We start from the raw sequence: 26,249 nt of genomic DNA on the forward strand, positions 1-26,249 counted from the left end.
TAAAAATATGCCATCAAAAAACACAATGTCGCAAAGAAGACATGTACGTCCACCTCATTACAATACAGGTGTATAAAACACACTGTTTGTGAACAAAAATAACTCAAAGGAAATCATCTTCAGTTATCAGCTAAGTAATGTTTTAGTAATCTCCAGACTCAGTTGCAGATTCCTGTAAGACAATCTACGAGACTGTTCATAATACTCTTCTCCCAAAGGTATTTCATGTGGACAAATCACAAGCTTCGGTAAGAGACTGTACAAGTCAGCAGCAGAATACTGGTCGTGTGTAGTCCATACTGCTGGTGCTGCTGTCTGTCCCTTTCATATGCTTTAGACCCATATAGCCTTAACTGACAGAGTGAAACCTGTGTTTCCACAACTGCCACCTAAACTTGGGCCGCAACAACCAACCTTAGTCTCAGGTACAACTATCCAAAGCAGACATTACCCAAATTAAGAACACGCTCTGGACATTGAGTGCACTCTTCCGCAAGGTTTTTGAACGACACTGTTGTTCCCGCTATGCAGCTGACGTAGCCACAAAGAGTGTTGACTACTGTTTGTCCACATTTCAAAGCCGTCAAGAGTTTGTGCACCAGCCACTAGAGGCACTCTTGTTTGGCATCAATGGTAGATTAATTCTCTTTGTTTTTTTTTCTTTTGCATTTTTCTAAAAAGTTATAATGTGAGAATTTCCTTATGAATACAGATATCAACTAGCACTATTCTTGCACACTAGTCCCAAGTTCTTGCTATCTTCATTTGTGTTCTGTATTTGTTAAATGCTTAGTGTTAATGGTACATGAGAGTGTATATTTCGTGTGCTATTTCAGTTGATCTGCTTTAATACACAAATTTAATTTGTTCAGATCATTACTGTCCCAAAATAACAATCCAGGAAGCAGTGGAAATAATGGTAAACAATTGTTAACATCAGGGACGACAACTTCTCATTTCTGTATCGCACAGGATCCTTCATAAGCAAAAATTTGGCAAGAACGCCTTCAACAGCAGTGTTTGCATGGGTAATGTGGACATGTTGCACCAGATTGGCAACAGCTAGATGGCCACTTAATTCCAATGTCAATCATGCCCTCCCAGAGGTACTCAATGATCCAAATGATGTTACTGCTGGAGAATAGATGCATAGTTGAATTGATTACAAAAGTTGTGAAATGTTGCTTCACGATGTCAGTTATTCTGAACATAACCCAAGAAGCTTCCATCAGTGAAATTTGCTGAAGAGGCTTGCCCTTTCACAGTGATAACAATGCTCTTTGGTTTGATGGACAATGCAAATGAGTCTTTAATGGCACGAAAAAATTATCAGTAAAAGTACAAGCACTAAGAGCACCTTGATACACAAACTGGCAAATCCATATAATAGTTTGACTTTTTTTATTATGGATGAGGGTAGATACATTTATTAATTACAAAATAAGGCATTTCTACAATGCAGAGTTTCAAAGCCAATACTAGCATTATTGCTGATAAAATATCAGCAATTAAACAAATATCAGCTCTGAAACCCGCTTTCTAAAAAAGTGCATACTTTGTAACAACTGTCATACAAATAACCAATGTCTAAAAGATACTGAAACTATTTCAGTACAAAAACAACCAATGTCTGAAGGTCTTAAGAAAACTGCTCAAGAACTTTTAATAGCACAAATAATAGCATTTGTGATCAAATTTATTAGTGGGAAATATGAAATTGCAGACCGAAGTATTAATAGCATTTGAACATCTCTAAATTTCAATGCTTGATTCCCACAAATACAGGGAATATACACAAACAAGAAAAAAAATCCCCAGGTTTCTTGGTTAAAAACATGCATTTCCCAGGTGAAAATACACTTTTTCCCTTGGAGCTGTAAATACTACCAAGCCTTTGAACAGTAAAGGTTTTATACACTGTCTTAGAGCTTCCCATCAATTTAAAACAAACCCCACAAAAAATTAATGCATTTTGGAAAGGTATTTTGACAAGTGACAACATGTACACTGCATATTTTCTTATCAAGGAAGTATATAAGAATTCCACCAAATACAGCAGAGCATCTGCTGAAGTCTAGATTGTGCTGTGCGATTATAGATCACATCACATGATCTCACCAACCAATGACAGCAGATATTCAGAGCATAGGACACATGATGTGGTCAGCCAATTGCAACATCACTATTAAGCGGTGCAAACACACAAACAGGAAAAGCTGATGGCTTAAATTAATATACATTAAATAAGGGCATAAGTGGCCGGTCCTCAAAGTATTAAGTCTTGAATGAGAGTCATATGCTTCATGATCTAAGAAATAATCACCCATTCTCACAAATCACATAATTCATCTTGCATAAAAATAAATTTACTTTGAAATTAACACTTCTCAAACCACTTCACAACACTTTCCCAAAACCTATTTGAAGGCAGCAAAGAGTCTTCTTCCTAGACATGCTGTCAAGTAATACAAATGACTTGGAAGTTTATATCAATAGTGTATTTATGTGTGTGTGTGGGGGGGGGGGGGGGGGGAAAGGAAACTTGTTATCTGTTACACAGAAGGTCTCCTGAAAGAAGATACTTACCTAATGTGTCATATTTAAACACTCAATAAAAGCCTTAAAAGATCTAAGTTGCAAAGACCTGATTTTTAGAAAATTACATTACTCTACAAATAAGAAGAATATTTAACAAGTCAGGGGTTCATAGACTACTCCGAGCTAAAAATCACAATGAGATAACTTAAAATACAAACAATACGTGAACATGTTCAGCACTGTGACATGTTCAGCACTGTGACATGTTCAGCACTGTGACATGTTCAGCACTGTGACATGTTCAGCACTGTGACATGTTCAGCACTGTGACATGTTCAGCACTGTGACATGTTCAGCACTGTGACATGTTCAGCACTGTGACATGTTCAGCACTGTGACATGTTCAGCACTGTGACATGTTCAGCACTGTGACATGTTCAGCACTGTGACATGTTCAGCACTGTGACATGTTCAGCACTGTGACATGTTCAGCACTGTGACATGTTGTTCAGAGGGGAAATATGGAGTTATGGTACTTATGGCAATTGTTTTATTATATCCTATCCAGATAAGGAATGCAAAATAAGAAAGTAGTCCTTGACATAATATTTATTTCAAAGCTAGGCTCTGCAACACAAAGTACCCAATATTTTGCTACGTGGTGACTTTAACAAAGATTTTCTTTTATTTAAACAGTAGTTTGTGTACACCACACCTAAAAACAGTAAGTTTTTACAGTTCATGTTCTACTCCATGAATAAATACGAAGCCATGTGAGGAGTTGCAATGATAAAACATCATGTGTTGTCAGTCGATAATTTAGCAAGGAATGGCATTCTGTAAATTTAAGACGTAAACAACACAATTAAGAAATAAAGTCAGTCCTATAGGAGATACCTGACAAGTGCTAGAACATTCCTTGTTATCGAAAAACATTGTTTTTCATGGAAGGCAGACTTGTAAAATTCTGCTAAAGCTGTCAATATACTGGAAACAAAATATTTTATTCAGTATTACTGACCAAATTTTCCTGCTTAGTTATCCTCAAGTAAACATTTACATATGCTCATACATGTATAGCATTAAGAGATGTTACATTATGTTGTAAAAGAAACAGGACATCAGAGATAACTCCAAGAACATCAGAATTTCGTAAACTGTACTAAAATGCATAATTTGGCTCAAAGTGCACAGTTTTATTTCCAGATTCATACCGACAGGCTAATACTGAATATTAATATTTTTCAGTGAGGTTTTCGGATTGCCAATTTTCTTGGCGTACCAGTGCTGTATTATCTTATCTTTGGTTCTTTATTATGGCATAATGCCACACATGCCGTCAAGATTAAAACAAGCACTTTACAAACAACTGAAATTAACTAGTAGTGAGGAATGAAACATTGTTTTAAATATATTCAATGCCTCTGTGGGAAAGGTTAATGAAAGCCAAATTTCTTCAGCAAACTGACGAAAATAACTTCATTGTTCTCCAAGTCAATTAATGCTCAATTGCTAATAACTTGGAAATAAAGTCAGAAAATAAACTAATAATATATTTTAGTCTTCTATAATTATGACAATGTATTTTAATTCACTTGATAGCACCCAGTCTCTGATATCTATTCTGTTTTATTTGATGCGAGAGCTATAAACAAAGACAAAACAGCAACATCACGAAATGTGAACATGCCTCACGTGCAGACTACTCGCCACTAGACTGCTCTGCACATGCACAACGTGCAATGTGGCAGCTTGGGCATGCCAGAAAAATTTTCCTGTTAGCATCTCGCTGCTTGCTGCTACTGCTAATCTAGCTAACAGCCACACTTCAAGCAGCCAGAAGCAGAAGACTGCCCGTATGAGACTTCAGCTCTGCACATGCAGATGAGCACACTGGCAACTGCTCCAGCAAACCTACAATTGTATATAGATGTGACATCATGCTCATCAAAAACAGTTTGCTGTTTGTCTTTGCCCTAAGGCCTTTGACACATTTAACTGTCTAGAGACACTTGCATGCGCGCTGTGATTTGTTGTTGTAACTAGCCCATTTTCTTGAAACTAAAGTTTTATTTTGGTATTATTGTTTCTTTTATGTTTTATTGCTGCAGTATTATCCCGAAATAGCAAGTTAAAATAAATTTCTTTGTTGAAGTATCAGTTTTTATGAACACAAATTACAAAAATTTAACTGAAAAATAAAACAATGAAAAAATTCCCATGAATCTAAAATATATCTGGTTTTCCCCCCAGATTTCCCAGAGCATTCACAAACTGAAATAAGTTTTGTTTTGTTTCGACACTAATTGTTCTTGCATTAGACCACAGATGCAATTTACAATACATTCTCTGGCTCTGATACTGTTTTCACATACTAATTTCCAGTAAATGCTTGGGAAGTTATTTTCATAACTTCACTGTTACCTTTTTATTTGTGAAGAAAGAGGACTTCCAAACCATCTAACAATCTCAATGACAGTGTCCATACCTACTGATGTTCCACAATATATGAAGTGTTATTTCACCAAAACGTGTGAAGGAGACAAACTTAATTCTCAACTTTTTCAGTATGTCGCAAGCTACAGCTATCTGTGGCAATTCTACAAATGTAACTACGTATTCTTACCCGTATCTGTTCAACAATTTTGCGAATCTGTGGTTCAAATCCCATGTCAAGCATTCTATCAGCTTCATCCAAAACTAGATATGTGCACCTCTTTAGGTTTGTTTTCCCACTTTCAAGGAAGTCGATTAAGCGTCCAGGTGTTGCAATGACAATTTCTACACCTCGCTCCAAATCTCTTGCCTGAAACAACACAATTCAAACACAAAATAAGAATCTGGAAAGAAAATTGTTAAATGTTACGGAAAATTTCACCTCTACCTCTATTAAGAATGCCCCAACAATTCATCATATAAAATAAGAACCGAAAGGGAAAAATGGGAAATCCAAGATGGAATAACGAAAATTATGGAAACAAGAGATTGCTACTCGCCATATAGACGAGACGGTGAGTCGCAGATAGGCACAACTAAAGGACTGCTATACATTTAAGCTTTGGGCCAAAAGGCCTTCTTTTAAAGTAGAAAAAAGAGACATTTGCGTAAGGACAATTAAAACACACACACACACACACACACACACACACACACACACACACAAATCCTTGTCTGGCATCTGAGGCCGAACTTCACAGCAGCTGTGCCTGATGGGAGAGGCAGTCTGTGGGTGGTGGGGGAAGGAGGAAGCTGGGGTGGTGAAAGGCAGGTATAGCAGAGTAGGGGTGGGGAAGATTTAGTGCAGCTTATGGGGTGACTCAACAACTCTCTTATATGGTGAGTAACAATATATCCATTTTATAATTGTAGTTATACATCAAAAATTTAGACAAGGTGCCTATACCCACTACCTCCACCACACTGATCAGCACCAATAGCTGTCCCTCCATACATGAATTTGCCTGTAGTGGCAAGCAATGTAACATGACTTGTCTGCATGAGCTAATTTCGCGTATCAGTACCATCGTACTACAACCAACATTCCTATCAAATGCTATTCCCAAATTACCACTTCTTTCTTTTCTGAAACTTGCCTCCAATACAACAGCCATGGAAGAAGTCAGAAAAAATGAAATTAACAACTTCATTGAAGGCACATGATACTCAATAGGTCACAACAGCAATCATGGGAAGAGAGAAAAAGTGAGAGAGATAGTGGAGAATGAGAGAATGATGGACGCAGACTGCCACGAGGGGTAATGAATATTATTATTATTATTATTATTTATGTTTATATCACTTTCCACCTCAGTCATTGCCCCCCTTATATTGTTTCCATAAGGACACTAAGAACTTGGAAACATTAAAATAAACTCAGGCCAAGGACGCGCACAGACTGTTTCACTCATTACATTGTAACACACAACCGCTTGTACTCAGATCTTAGGTCACACATTTTTTTGTGATCCACTTTCGCGCGCGCAAATGTGTCTCTTTTTTCTACTTTAAAAGAAGGCCTTTTGGCCCAAAGCTTAAATGTATAGCAGTCCTTTAGTTGTGCCTATCTGCGACTCACCGTCTCATCTATATGGCGCGCACACACACACACACACACACACACACACACACACACACACACACACACACAAAAAAAAAAAAAAAAAAAAAAAAAAAGCGGATCACAAAAAATGTGTCACCTACGATCCGAGTACAAGTGGTTGTGTTTTACAATGTAATGAGTGAAACAGTCTTAATTACCCATGTTTATTTACGTCCCATTTCAGATGAATTATGTCACTTTCAGATACAAAATGCTCACCACTGAACTGATTTGTGTCTACAACTAGTTTTTTTCTTAAGATGGCCCAATTCAATTCAGGCGAATTCAGTAATTATAAATAAATACGAAACTAATATAGACTTCTGTCCATAAAAGTTGGAGTTTTCGTTAACTCGCATTACAATGAGGTGAGCATTATAAAATAATGACTCATTATTATAAAATAACGATTATAAAATAGAAACTACCACCTACTGTGAAAGACAAACGTACTTTACACAACAATTTTGGCAAGAATTAAAATCTTTTCAATGCATCTCTTTTGTTGCCTAAAATACTGAGCAAGTCATCATAACAGGAGCACGGCAGATGAATAACAGTACAAATTACATAAACCAGGCTTAGAATCAGACTTTGATATGCAATGTTGGGAGAAGGCATATAACATGTTACAATAATTTAAGAAAATATATTCCATTTGCTACATGTGCTGAGGATATATGGCTGTTCCTGTTGATGTTTAAGTCTTCCAAAGGGGTCAACATTTCAGTAGCAAATCTGAAAGCTTAGGAACCTTCCCAACAGACTGCAACTTGAACCTGCTATCTTGCTTTTGGCTGGCGATAATACAGACTGATGCTGTTCGATAGGTTGTGACACCTCACCATCACAGTAAAATGATTGGAAGTGAAAGTGTTACTATACCCATGCCACTGAAACCTTGCACTCGAAACATGTTTTTCAAGTTAGTAGTGTAACAGTTTGACAAGTGAAGAACAAGTACATGGCGCTAGGTGTGGGGTGCGAAGCAATGCCAGCACAACAGTCATTTCTGGCCATGTCGTCTCAGCTCCTGCGTTGCCAGCTTTGTTTTGTGTGAACACAAAATTCATCATTGTTGGTTTCTGCCGTTTGCTTGCTTAATACTGCGATTTAGAAAATTCCGATAAATGGAAAATGCCAGCAGAAAAAAACCGTATTTACTCGAATCTAAGCCGCACCTGAAAAATGAGACTCGAAATCAAGGAAAAAAAATTTTCCCGAATCTAAGCCGCACCTCAAATTTGAGACTCGAAATTCAAGGGGAGCGAAAAGTTTTAGGCCGCACCTCCAAATCGAAACAGTTAGTCCATTGTGATATGAGACACAATTTACGTTGAATGAATGACGATACAGATACAGTAGTTTGGTTCGAGTCGTAAGCTTAGCAGTTAAGCTTTACCAAGTAGCCATTGCTATGCGTCAGGCGCTCCGTCCGTTTTTATACGGGTACCCTTCGTTTTTCACGTGCTTCGTGTGGTTTGAATTGATTGCTTATTTTTCTTTGATCTAATAAGTGCCATTCTCTTTGTTATAGGTGTTTACGTCACTCTAAGCTGAAAATGTATTACTGTACTGTGTCATGCATTGTTTGTCGCATTCTGGTAATGTGTGTTCACGACCTGTTGCCGCTCGCGGCATGGCTTGCTTTGGTGTGCGCGGCCGCCACTTACAACTTAAAAAAAAGAGAGGAATCGTCTCATTAGCGAAACAATGGCAAGAGACTGCTATTTGTCGTTATTTACACTGCTGCTTTCTTTGATAATGATCAACAAGAACCAAATAATAAACTGCGTATGATAGAAGATGTTCTGAATGAGAACTTGGCGAAAATTTTTCTCTGTTGAAAATCTTTGCAGGCGCCTCTTTAGTACTTTCTGCACAGAAATTAGAGTCATCTTAGATTTAAAAATCTACTCAATTGCCGTGCTTCATTTCTGACTGTATCACTATTAGGCATAAGAATAATACGAATATAAACATGACATGATATGTGTATTCTTCCGCGTTTGCTGTTCTCTCACTCTAGTTTCGTAGTTTATTAGGCAGACAGGATTTAAATGAGATAGCAGCAAACACGAAAGAATACATGGCAAAATATTTATATTGGTATTATTCTTATGGTGAAGAGAATACTGCATGTGATTCACAATTCATGAAAGTTCCCATTAGCAACCATCTCTTCTCACAGGTAGGAAAAAATTCAGAACGTATATTGACAAACATTGCAAACAGTCTTGCCAGTCGGATTTTTGTAGTACATTGAAAAGCTGCTACATTCGAAGATGAACAATACGGAATTTGTATTTACTTCATTGAATAATGTATGAAAATGCAGTGGTCGAAATTCTGGGCGGAGAAAAAAAGCTCGTCTTCCACCTTTTTTTAAATTTATTTACTGACGCAGAGAATTTGGCACCAGAATTTACCTTTGTGCCTGCAAAGCACGCCTGTGTAGTACTACATATATTCGACGGCAGAAGTTGTGGCGGCACCTACCAACACATTTCAGAACTTCCGCTTACTTTGCACACGATTCTAAGCCGCAGGCGGTTTTTTGGTTTACAAAAAACTGGAAAAAAGTACGGCTTAGATTCGAGTAAATACGGTAGTTCTGTCTGCCTAGTGACAATCTTTTGCGACAAAGGTGTGCTGTTAGACAGGGACGTGAGTCACTTGTAAACTCTGAATTTTACGAGCAAGAGAAAGAATGTGCAAATATTCACAGTCAGCCATCAGTTCCTGCCAATAAAGTAGTAGAATGTACATAAAATACTCTTGGAATCAGTTCAACAACATGGAATTACTGCAAGAACAATAGTAAGTAAGGGAGTGTTACTTCAAAAGCTGAAAGACACAGATGTGAGCCGTAGTGAATTCTAAAGTGTCTGTATCAGCTAATGTAATTATAGCAACTTCTGAAAAGAAGAAAAAGCAGCCTCCTCCTGTCACCAACAGTTTCTTTCCAAATTGATGCAGTTGCCAGCAGGAAAGAACGACCTACTGTAGCAAAGTTGCTACTATATTAATACATAAGTCCAACTTTTCAAGGGTGGAAAGAAAGTCACTAAAAGGTATGAGTTTCCATTATAAAGAGCTATACAGACACTAAGTCCAGTTAGAAAAGGCACATATTTCGATGACTTTAAACATATTTTTTACACAAGATTTGATAATATTGCTACACAAAATGTGGGTTAATGCTAGGGGAGCTGTCAGTAAATGCTGGATGGGTGACACTCCAAGAAGCAGTTATCACCCAACAGGAAGAGCAGCTTGATTAACCCTGCAACAACAGGATGCTTGGCTCCCCGGTTGGGCCACCCGAACAGGCAGTACTTGACTGTCTTGGCTGCGTACTGACAGACTGATCATTGTGCCCAAGCATGGTCATGTTAACGAATCGTTGTCACATTCAATTTCACTGACAACTTCAAAATAATAGCAGTTTCAAAGCTTCCTCAGCTAAGAAACAGTTTGCTCATTTTCAAAATAAAATCTTACTAAAAAATAACACATCTACAGCCAAGAAAGCGGGCACTACAGATTACGTATATCGACAACAAATGTACCACTGCTTGCACTGCACTGCACACCACATGCCCAAAATCCTTAGCATGCGCCATACCGCTAAGTTAAGGGCATTAATTTCTAGTGGCAGTATGTTGCTGTACAAAAATGTTCAGAAAGCCCACTAGATAGCACCAAGAATGCTGCTTCCACAATAACATAAGCTTACTAAAACTGTAAACACACAGAATTGGCTGCACTGTGACAGCAGTCCATTTGAGGGAATGTCTTTCCCAGCAGACTGTTTCAGCAGTCCATTTTCTGCAGGGCCCAATTACACTACCACAGTTGAAGCATTAATTGTGTACTTTTAACTTTTTAATAAAAAAATAATTGATTACCATTAAGACAAGGATTAAACATGATTTCCTGAGTGGTTGATGAACCTTTTAAAACAGTTTCACATCCCTATAACAATGGTAATGGACGATGTTCCAAATCATTTAGTGATACTGAACACAGCATCATAGTAGACGAAATAGCCAAGGTGCAGCATCATATTGCAATAAGGCTGCCAGCATGTCACTGCCATTTCAACCTCAGTGAGTTAGTACGAAGTGATGTGAAGACATACAGAAGAAACAATAACATGTCCTAGAGTTGGGCAGGCAGTTACGTGAAGCTCTTGGGACTGTAGGTGCAGCTTCCTGAAGGCAGCACAGACAAAGGTATCATCAGCAAGCATGAATAGCTAATGATTTGTATTGGTAATGAGAGCACCTTTGGATCCAATTCCAACAACAATGATAGGGAGCCAGATGGATTGTATCACTGTTGCCATAAATTGGTGAATGAAAATCTGAATATGTTATTTACGACATCGTGATTGTAAAATCCAGAGAAAAAAGTTACAACCTGCGGTTTTTTTTAATAAACTGTGTTATCATATTGTTTTCAAGATGGTCATCATCAAATACTTACTTCTTGCACAAGGTGACACACGGGAGACTGACGGTTTTGAACTGCACAGTACTGAGGGTGCAGTGGTGGGAGGTGGTCGTGGTGGGAATAGTTCTTATCCACACAAGACGCCATTTCAATTACTCAGTCATTATGGAGCAGTGGGACTTGCAACGTCAAGTGTTTGTCTATGACAGTTTCGTGAAAAGTGGTGAGTCTATTATTGCTACGCAGCAATTGTTTCGTGCACGGTTTAATGTCTGTCGACATGGAGCTGTTCCGAGCTGTAACACAATCCTCAGATGGGTGGAAAACTTCAGATCAACTGAAAACATACTGGATAAGAAACACCCTGGCCCGAGATTCGGAGTAACGACACCAGAAAATGTTGAAAGGGTAAGGCAAGCGGCAGTCAGAAGCCCAAGACGGTCAGCTAGACATCATGCTAGTGAGTTACAAATCAATCGTGAATCGGTCAGATGAATTTTGCATAAAGAATTAAAATTCCATCCCTACAAAATGCTCATTGTCCAACAACTTAAGGAAACTGATTTTGCTGTACGAGAAGACTTCACTTACAGAATGCAAGTGATTTTGTGATCAAATGAAAATGAAACTTTATTGATGAGTAATGAAGCTTATTTTCATTTAAACGGGACCGTGAATAAGCAAAACCTATGTTACTGGGATCCAGAGCATCCACACCTAATCCACCAGCGTCCTCTACACTCAGAAAAAGTAAGTCTGGTGTGCTCTTGGCTCTGTTGGCGTTATTGGAACTTTTTAAAAAAAAAGGAGAATGGGGCCACAGTTACTGTTAATTCGGTTTGTTACATTCATATGCTTGAAACATTATTGAAACCAGAACTAAGAAGGCGACGAATCCCTTTAAAACGCATTTGGTTCCAGCAGGATGGGGCAACATCACACACCGCAAACGCTTCAATGACAGTTCTTAGACGCATGTTTCCTGGCCGGATTATCTCACATTTTGGCAATGTTCCTTGGCCTCCCAGGTCTCCAGACTTGTCAGTATGTGACTTTTTTCTGTAGGGGTACCTTAAGAACTGTGTCTATAACCACAAACCACGAAATTTGGACGAGTTGAAGAATGTAATCATTCAAGAAATTGCTGCCATCCCTGCAGAGATTTTAGTCCGTGTGATGGAGGATTTTGGGAAGAGATTCTAGTCCTGCATTCGAAATGATGGACATCACCTTGACAACATTATTTTTCACAAATAACTTTGTTGACTAAAATGGCAAATAATGAGCTTTGATTTTATGTAAATAAACATGCATTAATTTTAAAGTTGGCTGAGTATTATTTCATTAAAAACTGTCCGTCTCCCATGTGTCACCCTGTATTTCTGTTCTCAAATATGTATGCTTCGTTATGATTGTATCTACATTGATATGCGGCTGTTTATTTGCTGTCATTAAGGTTGCAACTCAAATACTAATTCTTAAATTCACTGGTGCTGTCCAAAGGCTTATGTTTATGAAATGGAATGGAAATCGGTGTCTTCCGCTATGTGTGTAGAGGCTGCTGTTGCAAAATCATTACTGCAATATAGTAAACTTAGCTTTATGTTACGTTAACTATGAAGTGTAACATTTCACTGGCGTCAGTATACTACTGTCAAACGTCCACACATTAAATGAGATATATTCTGTCGCAGTAAAATGCAGAGATAATCTTTATTACTCAAGAATGAAAACAACAGTATTTCATTTAAGCTACACAACTTGCAACTGATCTACAGCTGTGTTCTGGAAAATCGAGTCCTAATGGAATTAAATTTTGGAAACAGCTTCAATTTGTTTTCGTTAACAAATGTCAAGAAATTTAGCATTTTGGTACTTTTTAACAACAAAAAATTAGAAAAGCCAGAGAGTATTAACACAAGTGTTCAAGCCGAAAAGTTAACTGGAATAGCAAATTAGAATGGAGGAAACAGCAAACACTTCTTAAGTACTACTGCACACTAACAGTACTGTCCAACTCTTTGTTACAACCCAATTTCTAAGAAAAGGAGAATAGCCTGGTTCACGATATTTTGCACTCCCAAAGCAAAATTCATATGTGTAACATATGTGATAGCCTGCCCACCTGACAATGTTGATACTTAAACCCTTTATAGAGGATTATGGTGTAAAGAAAATATTTGTGTGGACTGCTATTAACAATTTGCATTACATGATCCTAGCTAAAATTCTGCATATACAATTCCAACTACCGGCTCGTACATATTTCTAGAAACGATCGCAAAACACAGCATCAGGTTCCACCGAGACTCGAACTCGGATCGCTGGATTCAAAGTCCAGAGTGCTAACCATTAGCCCATGGAACCGTATGCCTGTAGCGATTCAGTAGCATCATGTCATTAAGCCGTGAGATTATTCCATTCTTTCTTATAAAGATACAGCTGAAAATAAAACAAATTTAGTTTGTATTGTAGTTACCTGTGGAGCTTTTGGTGCACCACCAAAAACACAAGTGTTGCGAATCTGTGAAGAAGCTCCAAAATCATTTGCTACTTGCTGAATTTGCTGTGCCAATTCCCTAGTTGGAGCCAGTATCAGAACAATTGGTCCATCCCCACGCTGAAGACGAGGCTGATTATTTATGTGCACAATAGCTGGCAAAACATACTGAAATTGGTAAAAAAAAAATGTTATAGTATATGAAAAGAAAATATGGCAAGGCATTTCACTGAGCTAAACACCTGTACATGTAAACAGATAAGCACTGGTATTAGGCTATCCCAAAAGGATAAAAGTCAACAAAATTTGCAAGAATGAAAGCATAAAATGACATTTTTCCAGTAAATACACATTGCGATACTATCCACTCACACACTGACTAAGAGAAAATGCAACTGTAGCCTGTAACTTGGTAGCATCTATAGGATGAATTCACTCCAACAAAATCTGAGAGGTATTCAGAGATGCTTGTGGAATGCTTTGGTATAAAGGAGGTACTTTTTCCAAGGTCTTATTGCTGAGTAATTGCATTTTGTTTCTTACCACCATTTAACTCTGAAAAGATCTGCACTACAGTTAAACTGGACAGCATGAACTGTGTGTGTCTTGTTTGGAAATTAACTTGTTAAGACTCAGTAACAAGCCTGCTGTTGACAAAAGTTATGCTGATTTCACTGTTTACTATCAACTTTGCATTCATTACAGTTCAAAATTGTTTCGAGCTTCTTTTTCCAGCATGTTAGCTGCATCTTGAACAGTTTCACACAGCCGTATAGACAGGTTTACTGATGAGTTGGGTGAAATGAACATTGTTTATGGGGTACATTGACTGCAATGGAAGAGCAAAACAGTGCTTTGTTGAGCTGCTCCCATTGCAACAACAACCACGTCAGAGTACTTATCCACCTGAGTTATTACTCTACTCTTGTGTGTTTTACATTTCTGATGATTACCAAACTTTGTTGGTATTCACATTCCCTCTGTCGAAGGATACCTAATGTTTAGTGACATTAGTACAGCCCCTAAGTGTGAACCCTCTGCATCAGGAGCCATAGGGGCAGAAAATTTGAGAGAAAACTTTGAGCAGGTTAACAAGCTTCTCAAGTTGCAGTCACTAGTGAACAATCAGTTTTCTGCTCCTTAGTTTCAAAATCTGATTACAGAGGACGGCATTCGGAACATAGCTACCTTAACAGCCTGGATTAATTCCTAACTACAGACCACTTTTATCTAAAAACAGTTATATCTACATGATTACTCATCAATTCACATTTAAGTGCTTGGCAGAGGGTTCATCGAACCACGATCATACTATCTCTCTACCATTCCACTCCCGAACAGCGCACGGGAAAAACAAACACCTAAACCTTTCTGTTTGAGTTCTGATTTCTCTTATTTTATTTTGACGATCATTCCTACCTATGTAGGTTGGGCTCAACAAAATATTTTCGCATTCGGAAGAGAAAGTTGGTGACTGAAATTTCGTAAATAGATCTCGCCGTGACGAAAAACGTCTTTGCTTTAATGACTTCCATCCCAACTCTCGTGTCATATCTGCCACACTCTCCCCCCTATTACTTGATAATACAAAACGAGCTGCCCTTTTTTGCACCCTTTCGATGTCTTCCGTCAATCCCACCTGGTAAGGATCCCACACCACGCAGCAATATTCTAACAGAGGACGAACGAGTGTAGTGTAAGCTGTCTCTTTAGTGGACTTGTTGCATCTTCCAAGTGTCCTGCCAATGAAATGCAACCTTTGGCTCACCTTCCCCACAATATTATATATGTGCTCTTTCAAACTGAAGTTGTTCGTAATTTTAACACCCAGGTACTTAGTTGAATTGACAGCCTTGAGAATTTTACTATTTATCTAGTAATCGAATTCCAGCAGATATCTTTTGGAACTCATGTGGATAACCTCACACTTTTCGTTATTTAGCGTCAACTGCCACCTGCCACACCATACAGCAATCTTTCCTAAATCGCTTTGCAACTGATACTGGTCTTCGGATGACTTTACTAGACGGTAAATTACAGCATCATCTGCGAACAACCTAAGAGAACTGCTCAGATTGTCACCCAGGTCATTTATATAGATCAGGAACAGCAGAGGTCCCAGGACGCTTCCCTGGGGAACACTTGATATCACTTCAGTTTTACTGCAACTCTCAATGCTAAAACTTTTATTCGTAACTTTATTTTCAAGTTCCACAAAAAATGGAACATTGTGCAATATTTCACATTACTGCAACAGTTAACAGAATAAAATTAATGTTCGTGTACTGGAAGTCTTATTTATTTGCGTATTATCCTTACAAATTCGGAAGGAAGTGTACAGATGAAGTACTCCTCTGAGGCTGCTTAATTATATTAAGCTCACTCTAAATCAGTGATTCAGCACTTTCCTCACTACCCAATAGAACTGGTGACAAGTTAATGCAGCACTTCACAGTAATAGAATTTAATGTTGATTTGTGGGTAACGGTACTAAGCAGCAAGGTCTAAGTGCCCCTTCACGAGTGATACACAAGGCAAGCATGGTGAAAATTTTAAGTTGCATTTACTCACAAGAACTGAAAAGGCAATCTTGATAACGTAAGCATCAATAATCATCATATAGAACACTACTTCTTGTGCTGTGGTTAAGGACACAAGCACAGAGTGGAATGAGTCCAGATGAACATTGCAACCCCAGCTTTCATCCTGACACCAGTAAGGTCATCTTTTCTGTAAAAGTTATAGCCTCCAAGTGTAGGCACAACAGTGTATTTAAAATGACTCTCTCAGAAAAGGAGGCAATAGGTATGTTCTATACTAAGAGTTAACTCCTCCAGACGAGACCTGAAGCACTGTGGGTTCAATTTACTTCTACCCATACGCCGAGGTGGTGAGGTGCTTGTAGAGTGAGGAGGATTGGAGGGGCTGTCTGGGTCTACTCAAAAGGCATCAAAATCCATGATGCCTTACCTTGTAAGTCAGACATACCAGAATGACATCTGATGGTGCCAGACAGCTTTTGGCCCTCATGTCATGACCCTTACCCTACGAGAATGATGGGGAAGAGGGCATTGAAAGGCACTCTACTTTTAAGGTGTCTACTTGATGCTCACTGTGAAAATTTTGCGGTCTCTTCTGTTGTAGCTGCCTGGATGTCTTTGCTCACTTCAGTTTGGCCTGTACAGGTGCCAAGTACAGGTGCTAGTGGTGAATAATGGTGCACTAGACATCTGTGTCAAAGGGTCCACCTTAGGAACATGTTTCTGCAGCACACCTAGCGGCATTCATCAACTGGATGCTGAGCCCCTGAGGGCAGTACAATCTGTGGCTCTTCACCAGGCAGTTTTAAATGAGGAATCCATGAGAAAGTGTCATTCATAATTTTACTTCAGTAACTTTCAATTCCCATTGGTAGCCGAAATTAACAAAGTGGATTTAAACTACAAGTGAAAGAACCACACAGCTGTTTCCAAAATGACAAGTCTGACAGTGCGCTTGTCGGTTAGCATAGCATGCGGTATCAGTGATCAAAAGATCATTACATGAATACTAATTGTGGCTGTAAATAGGAATGTTAAGTTACGAGGATATTTCTCCTTAGCAAGTGCAACAAGAAACTTTTCAGATTGCCTGAACAGTCTACAGGACTGAAAATTTTAAGCATAAACAAGACAAAGTTCAAGAGTACTGTTAAATGTGTCTTAGAGACACTTGTGTGTCAAGAAAAACTGAGAGATGGGAAATACGTGACACATCTTGACAGCTGTGTTAAGAAACGGCCGCAAAAGCAAACAGATCTTCACTGCAAATTTAAATATAGCCCAAAGCCTCACAAACTAAAACTGAATGAATCCATTAATTGGGGGAAGGAGGGTCACGCATGAAGCATTCAACAAATTCCAAAGTAAAAATATCTACTGACAGAAGATCTGAAGTTCTGATCTCTGACTGTCATATGTCTAGAAACAATATGACCTTAGGAGATAAAGCAAAAACACAAAATGACTTTTCCAAATCTGTTTCATGTACACATATCACACTGTGGTTCTTGCTCTAAATCGCCTCAATGTTATCACATACATTAATGATTATGGGTACTTTGTAGGGTTGTGACATGTTATCGGTGACTGGAGGAGGACTGTGGTTCTATCGAACGAAGATTGTGGTTCAACCTCCTTATCTATGAATAGGTTGACTTCATCTTAACTCGGAAAAAGCACATCAAGAACTTTGAACTAGGGCACTGTACCTCATACTGGTAATGTGTGTTACCATATGCTTTATCACATCTTTAAAGCATCTGGATTGACAGTCGATGGGCACACTACAAGCTTAACACACTGCTCAATGAGCTTAAAGTCATGGAGAAGGTGCCTGCTCAGAATATCACATTCAGCTACCTCTAACACAAGCTCTCCTTGAGCACATACACCCCAAAAAAGTAAGGCTCTCGGCGACCTGTGATACAGCTTCCCCAGAGATTAAAACTGTCTCCTTGAATATTGGGTGAATTTCACCATACAGAACAATATGCAGTTATATAAAATAAGCTTTAAAGAGTAATTCAGCAGCAAGACCATTACTTTTCTCTCCGGACATTTACTGTGGGGTTGGTATTCTGTCTTCTATCTAACGGATAGAATTACAACACCTGCATCATAAAGATGTAAAAAATATTCCACCATATTTGAGAAGCAGCAGCAAGTGGTCCCATCAAAACAGCTGAGAGTAAATCAAGTAGAATCCAATCACTAAATCAACAGCAGATAAAAAAATTGTGGTAATTTAATGGGAAGGCAATTCAACGCAGCACTCAACCTGACCCACCCAGTTTTGCTTCAGATACGGTGCATCCAATGACCTGATTTGCAGAGGCATATAATAATCATGAAGAAAGCTACAGGTCTGCAAAGTCTGAAAACTGTGTAAAATTTACAGGCGTCTATATTGGCACGTATTTCTGGACCGGTAACTCTGCTGCTAATCAAAAGACAGCAGTGAGACATATACAATTGAAAAGCTAATGATTAGGGCTTTACAATACACGCAACAAAGCGAGTTCTAATTCCTCATCTTAGACCTTTAATGTCTCAAAAAATCACTTCCTCAATTTTTTTTTTTAAAAAAGAAAGTCATATATATGGTTTTTCCCAGAACAGTAGCCGATAGTAGTCTTCATTATTCTGACCACTTGGTGAACATTTCTTGCTGTGAACAGCCAGCCACAGAGACTCATTTCAGCCAATCATAAGTAGCTTTTTACTCAAACTGCAGTATACATGTAATGTGAAGTAGTACTTAGTAGTAGTTTCGTAAAAAATGGATTTCAAGTCATAACTGTACTGTTGCAATCCATTTAAATGTGGTCATGTGAGCTTAATGAAGAATGTGATGAATGTTCAGGAATGGATGGTAAACAGGTGCCCGAATGTATTGCCAGGTGGAAAAATTTGCAGCAAACCTAGAAAGCAAAATCAGAAAACCCATCGCCCCCGTAGTGCTGCCACAGCTGTCCTACGAACTCCCACAAAATGTGTAAATGAAGAAGAAACAATGTAAGATGTGGCACTGGAATCTTTAAGTACTAGCCTTCAGTATTTAGGTGAATCTGCTGCGAAAAAAGAAGAGGCTTCAGTATGGAAAAAGTACCCAAAGCAAAAACTGTGAAAGACTGCCTCAGTATTGGAGCATACTTATGTGGCGCAGCTGGTAGAAGAAGAGTGTACAAAATAGAAAAGGAAAAATCATAATGCAGCTGGAAGATGTGTCACAATTCAGACTATATGTGACAAAATACAAATTCTAACAGTAATTTGGAAGAGCTGGATTATAAGGAAAACTATGAAAAAATTTTCCACTTCAGGTTGCATGCTACAAAGAGTAACTGTTAGTAGCAGACCACGGTATATTAATGTCACAAAATCTAAAGCTTGATAAGACGTGTGAAAAAGCCATTCAATGTGTACATGATTTTATCATGAGCCGTTTGATGCCAGGGAGAAAAGAACGTCTGTAAAAGAAAATGCAATTAAAGTACAGAAGCAGAATGTGTTGCACAACCTTAAGGAATTGCATGCATCTTTCAAAGACACACCCAGGTGTAAACAGGATAATCAAAATTTTGTAAGTTGTTACCAAAGCACTTTGTCCTTACCAATGCCACTTGGGACCCATGTCTCATACAAGAATTTTAAGTTAATGGTTGAAGGGTGTAAACTGAAAGAACTAATGAAGTCTGGAAAACACATATTACCATCAAACAAGCACTGCATAGCATTTGGTACATGTAATCCTGCACTTGCAGCATATGTCTTAGGGAGAGGTGTCCATGTCCCTACTGTCCAAATTTGACAGGACTGTCTGTCTGGTACAAATTGCACTGTTGAAGTTACACAGAAGTTTAGTTTTTGACACAATAAAATCTACAAATGATATCATTGACATGTTTGCAACAAATTTAGAACAGCTCCTACCACACACTTATCACCCAGCAGCATTCACAGCTCTCTCAAATCACTAAATAAGAACTCAAAAGTAAATGAAGACCTTGTTTGTGATTTTGTGGGGAACTACTACACCATTTGAATGGAGTACAATGCTTTCAGTGGAATAATTCTCAGGTTACAATTCATCTATTTGTAACTTACTACAGATATACACTGTGTATCATATGTGGAAATATTTCCCTGCCTTCAACATGATTTTTGTGTGTGTGTGTGTGTGTGTGTGTGTGTGTGTGTGTGTGGAGGGGGGGGGGGGGGGGGGATGCACGCTTTCCAGCACAATTTCATCAATTTTTTCAAAACTGTCACTTTATAACTCTGAAGCTCATTCACTACTTCTCAGGTGCACGTGCTCTCAAATACAAAAGCAGGAAGAATTTCATGAATCGCCTTCATCATGGGGTTTTTGATGTTACAGCAGAATGGAATTTTTGCTACAGCTCAAGATAAAGGACCTTGTGGTGTGGTTGTGCATAGATTAGCCACACTTGCCAACCTCAATACATGAAACAGTATTTTTAAGTTGTTTCGGTGGTGCAAAGAAAATATTCCTTCATATGTCTCCCACTATACATCAGCTTCCCTTCAAGGAGGCACTGCCACGCATACAAGGACAATTCCACATACCCACAAGCTTCAATGAGTAATATCTATTAACAAAAGTAGAGCAATAGCAAGAAACATTCTATAGCAATGAAAACAAGCAATTACTGACAAAACTATTTAAATGGTAGATAAAAAATCCCAGTGGCTCCTTCAGGTAGAAGGGTTGAAGGAGAATGAAAAAGGGGGAAGGAAAAGGACTGGAGAGGTCTAGATAAAGGGGTGATTATCAGAAAGTCACCCAGAATCACAGGTCAGGTGGGGACTTACCGTACGGGGTGAGAAGTGAAGACTGGATGAGATTTGAAAACCTGAGAGCTTAAAGGTGGAAGACACGATAATATGCAGTGATTACTGCTTAAACATCATGCACGAGTTGTTAAGAGTGAAAAGCTAAGAGCATCATACGTAACAATGGTGGGAGTGGGCAGTGAAAAATAGACGGGAAAGCAATGAAAGATGTAGAAAACTACAACAGGGTGAAGCAGAGAGAAGTTACAGTGAAGAACTCCTGAGACTGAGGAAATTAACGTAAACTGCACTAGCACAACAACATGTCCTTTGTTCTCGCCATCCACATGGCCTTAAATTACGTTACTTTCTTCCGTCTCAGCAGTTTTTCATTGTAACTACTCTCTGCTTCACTCCATTTTAGTTTTCTACATATTTCATTGTCTTTCCCGTCTATTTTTCACTGCCCACTGTTACGTACAATGTCTTTAGCTTTTCACTCTTATTAACTCGTGCATGATGTTTAAGCAGTAATCTCTGTCTGCATATTACCTTGTCTCTCAGGTTTTCAAATCTCGTCTGATGCAGTCCCCAACAATCAGTCTTTCCTTATCACCCCATACGGTAAGTCTACCCTGACCCGTGGTTCTGGGCGACTTTCCCAAAATCTACCCCTTTTCCTAGACCTCTCCAGTCTTTTTCCTTCCCCTTCAACCCTTCTGCCTGAAGAAGGAGCTACTGGCTTAAAGCCTGCCAATTACAAAGTACAATTGGTAAATAGATTTTTATCTATCCAATTAAATAAAGAACATTTTCTGCTTCTTTATTGGGCTTACAAGAGTCAAGAGACTGCCGTGGTGAATGAAATGGTGTTAAGAGACATACATGGACTTGTTGCCTGTATGTATGACAGTCATTGGTGGTATCCAAATGTCTTACAAATATATGAAGAAACAGATTACGTACACGCCAGCTTCTTGCATCCAAATAGGCCATCTACAGCATCTGCCTTTCCTAGCTAACTGACACCCGTGTTATCAGACGATGTGACATTTAAAAAGATTGGGTCCATTGACACCGAATGGAAAGACACGCACTCTCCCTGCATCAGATCTGGTTAACAATAACAATTTAAATGGAGACTTGTGAGATGAGATGTAACCACTTTTACTGAAGCTATACTGTAAATCATTCATAATACCATAATAACAATATAAACCATATTTTTATACAACATTGTCTTGTACTTTACAATAATGTGTGTTTCATATTTACTTGCTTCCTTCAGCATTTTGAAAGTGTACTGAGGGTGACAAATTTTTATACCACATATTTTTCAAACAAATTGAATGTAGGGGTGGGGGGTGTTGATATATTCAAGGTCAATGATGGTGAATACGAAAATTCTTAGAAACCTGATATGTTGCATATCAGTGTGAAGATCTATCCATTAGCTTTTTAATTATGAGACTTTCATTGCTGTATCAGAATTAGAAAATTCCAGTAACATAAGTTGACACAGACATATTTAAATTTAGGATCATTTCCAACTTATATGGCCCCCGTAACTTTGTCAATTGCCATATCTCTGCAAATCAGTAGTTTACCATCTCCTATCTGGATCATTGGGTGCACCATATTTGAAAGAAATCTGAGAGGGTTCAGGTTGAAAATGTTACTTATCTGTGTTGAATTGACTTTGAATTGCCCGATGAAGTACCTCTGGTACACAGTCATCTGTAGACACCAGAAGACTGCTGTTCAATGTACATAAGCAAATTGTAGTTAGATGTAACTGTCTGGTCCACTACCACTTGTGCAAATTAACTACAACGAATACTGGAGCATAGTTATAGGTATAACCAATAAAATGAACCAAGTATAGCATTGAAATTACAGAAAACTTTCCACTTCATTGGATGCATCTGCTTAACGTGCACCAAATAAACCAAGTTATGTTGAATGTATAAAATGTCAGCCCCTGATACGCAGTTAAACCTCACATTCACCAGAGAAATACAATTTTTGAAAAAGAAATATGCAAGGGTAGCAGTGGGAGAGGATGTGTAACACAATACAAACATCAACAATGATCAATATTTACATAAAAAATCTTCCACCATTATTTTTCTGCAACCTTAGAACCTAACAAGATCTGATTAACCACAGAAACTTAAGTTTTAACATATGTGTAAGAACATTACAAACTGAATAAAGAATTTTAAAGCAGTGCACAACAAATGGCAACTTTATAGTAACAGCAACTACAACTAAATGTCCTTGCATATCACGTAATAATCTGGTCCAATTGTTATTAATAAAGGGTAATTAATGTCATTTTTACACAACATTCACACATTCAAGGCTCAGTATAGCGTATATCACATACATGTAACATTCATTTGCTTTTATTTCATCACTGCCTCTTAAATTAAGTCAAATGATTTGCAGAGATACTTTACCGAAAGAGTTTTTCCTGAACCAGTTTGCGCAATGCCCACCATATCTCTTCCACTCAATGCAATGGGCCAACCCTGAGCTTGGATAGCTGTAGGTTCTGAGAACCCTTGCTTTCTGCACATACAAACAATCAAATCAAAAATCAAAAGTTTCATTAAGCATTTGTTATCTATTTTTGTAACCTGTATTCTCATGGTTAAAGAAAACAATTTCAATCAAAATAAGCACTGGCTTACATCCCTACAGTCACTATTAGCCATTCTATTACAGTAATCTACAGCAAATATGAAGAACATTGTACTTAATCTTCAAAAACACTGTTTTTGAAAACATACATACTTTATTTCTTTAAGTACATATTCTGGGAAACCAGCTTCATCAAATGTTCTGATAGGATTTGGAACATTGCGACCTTTAAGCGTTATTTCTTTGGAACTTCTATATTCTTCAACTTCCTGTGGTGACCTGTAAGGATGAAAATACAAGCATTTCCACAATTCTGACTAGTAGTAACAAATCGTAAAAAATGTAGCAATTTGGTATAAGCATCTTGTTTGTTATATAAGCAGTCAAATGTACTCCATCTAAACTCTGACCACTTAATGCACTGGTAACAATATTCCACTAACCTGTTTGCTACATCTGGATGAGGAACATAGAAGTCTTTGCGAAAAGGTTGAAGTCTGCTTAGGTCCCAATGTGGTTTCCGGAGATTAGCTCCAGCTTGACTTCTTTTCCCTCGTCCACCACCACCTCTTCGGTCATCACGATAACGATCTCTACTGCGACTACGGCTCCTTCGCCGACTTCTATCACGATCTCTGTCCCTGTCTCGGTCTCGGCCCCTGTCACGAGACCTGTCTCTGTCCCTGTCCCTATCTCGATCCCTGTCCCGGTCCCTGTCTCTGTCTCTACATAGGAAAAAAAAAAACAATCAAATCAACTAACAGATTTATAGTTTTACCATGTAAAGAGAAATTACATCATGAAAATATTACAATGCTTACCTACCAAAGAATGCAATAAAACAACACAAGTAAATTTTAGTCTGACCAAGTGTACAAAATAACTATTTGTCTAAAGACTATAATGTATCCAACACTTTCATTTAAAAAGCCCATGTTTTCCTTAAAGTTACCGTAACTGTACAGTCATCAAGTTTTCTTGAGAGAGTTGTACAATGAAACATTTTACTGCATCATTACACGTATATATTTCAAAATACAATATAGCCCTGTGCAACAGAAACTTTCTTTACAAACTATTCATTTGTTGATTACGTTTTATTTTACAATGTGTGTCCCTAACAGGCTTTCTTCTGACAGGGCAGAGAACATGATCAGAACAATCCCTAAGTCCTTCCTCTTACTCCAGATGTGTGTCTCATTCACAATGATGAAAACCACAAAGGTGTCTGCAAAACTTCTCACATGATAAATGAGAATTCTAGCACTAGGAATCTAACAGTTGTGGATGAAGTGTACAATGTCACTAGCTAGTGTATTGAATGAAATTGGTGGCAACTAGATCGACTTGCCCAAAACACAATCTGCAAGCAACCAACCAACTTTCGTAGTTTCCAAGCGTCCACAGCAGAAGCACTCAGCATCTATGAGTTGCTCCACTTGCTGCGTAAACAGAATTGCACACAAATGGGTTTCATACATGACTGTAAATGGCATGACCACTACACACTTGAGTTTCATCATTTTAAAAATGCTGTATTCATGTCTAAAATGAAAGTTTTAGCTGTTGCACGAGTTGCAGTGGAGTTAATTCTTTGTTGGGCGAAACTGCGTCATAAGAATAGAAATAAGAAACTTGTTTGGGTTCATGCCTAGATAAAGACATCAGCTCGGGTGTTCAGTGACCTTACTGAAACTAATTGCTGTGAAAGATCACATACACTAGAACAGCTCGCGCTACGCCAAAAAAAGTTAATGATGCAATAAGGTAAAAAGGTATGGCAATGTGTGAAGCACTGTCACCAGAAATATAATTAAAAATTGTGTTTTGTGCAAAAGTCTCAAGAACCCTAGGCCTGACATTTCCATTAACACCATGCTTAATTAAACCTTTGTCATGGCATGGTCCACTAAGTTTCAAAGAGAAGAAGCTCACCAGATTATGGAAAATGCATCTGGAATTGCAGTTTCCAAATTTCACTCGTATGAAAAGTCAGCTCCATTACACCAACAAATGGTTGATAAAATTGTCAGTGCTACAGATGCAATTCTTAACTGGCAGAGGAAAACAGCTATCTCAACAATATGCACAATGACAGTTAACAGACCAGGAACATGTCAATAATGGAGTTTACCAGCCAGAAACATTGAGAAGCATATATGCTTGGGAGCAGGTGGGGAGGGGGGGGGGGGGGGGGCAGTTGAGTGTTCAGGTTGATGGCTAATAGACAAAACTGAAGTCTGGTAATAATAATTATTCAAAACAGCCTGCATTTAGTACAGAATGGTTTCCAAACCACTATTCTGAAGACACGTGTACAGTGGCAACATTTCAGGGTTTGAACATATGTCCTACAATTTGTGAATGGGAAGTACTCCTTAACATTTTAAATAAACAAATATTGATTAAAAACTGACCAACTCTAACTACAGGATTTTAGTCTTTTAGACATGGACTGTTCCACAGTCCTGTTTTGTTTACTTGTATGTACGAAAACCTCAAATGCAGCAAAATGTCACTGCTTGTTTATGCAGTGAACATCATTCAAATCCCACAAACACCTACACATAGCATAGATACCCATAAAATGAACAATTTCCTCCATTCCCCCCATTTAATATTGCTGTTCATTTACACAATACTGCCACACCTAATATCAATACTTGTGCAA

The 26,249-nt window shown here is 38.3% G+C and overlaps 1 protein-coding gene across 5 annotated transcripts in view; it reads right to left on the minus strand.

Moving 5' to 3' along the window:
- LOC124605212 (ATP-dependent RNA helicase dbp2-like) overlaps positions 1-26,249 on the minus strand; it is a 67,161-nt gene that overhangs the window by 36,821 nt on the left and 4,091 nt on the right. For all 5 annotated transcript variants that reach the window (XR_006978623.1, XM_047136758.1, XM_047136757.1 and 2 more), the window contains exons 2-6: positions 24,022-24,303; positions 23,732-23,857; positions 23,395-23,506; positions 13,575-13,763; positions 5,165-5,344 (exon numbers count right to left, since the gene is read on the minus strand). Coding sequence is in view for 4 of the 5 variants with exons in the window: in XM_047136758.1 (XP_046992714.1) it covers positions 5,165-5,344; positions 13,575-13,763; positions 23,395-23,506; positions 23,732-23,857; positions 24,022-24,303 (889 nt within the window). In the remaining variant the exon portion in view is untranslated. The remainder of the gene's footprint in view (positions 1-5,164; positions 5,345-13,574; positions 13,764-23,394; positions 23,507-23,731; positions 23,858-24,021; positions 24,304-26,249) is intronic.

The sequence above is a fragment of the Schistocerca americana genome, chromosome 3 (genome assembly GCF_021461395.2).
Source record: "Schistocerca americana isolate TAMUIC-IGC-003095 chromosome 3, iqSchAmer2.1, whole genome shotgun sequence".
In the NCBI taxonomy this organism is placed as follows: Eukaryota; Metazoa; Arthropoda; class Insecta; order Orthoptera; family Acrididae; genus Schistocerca; species Schistocerca americana.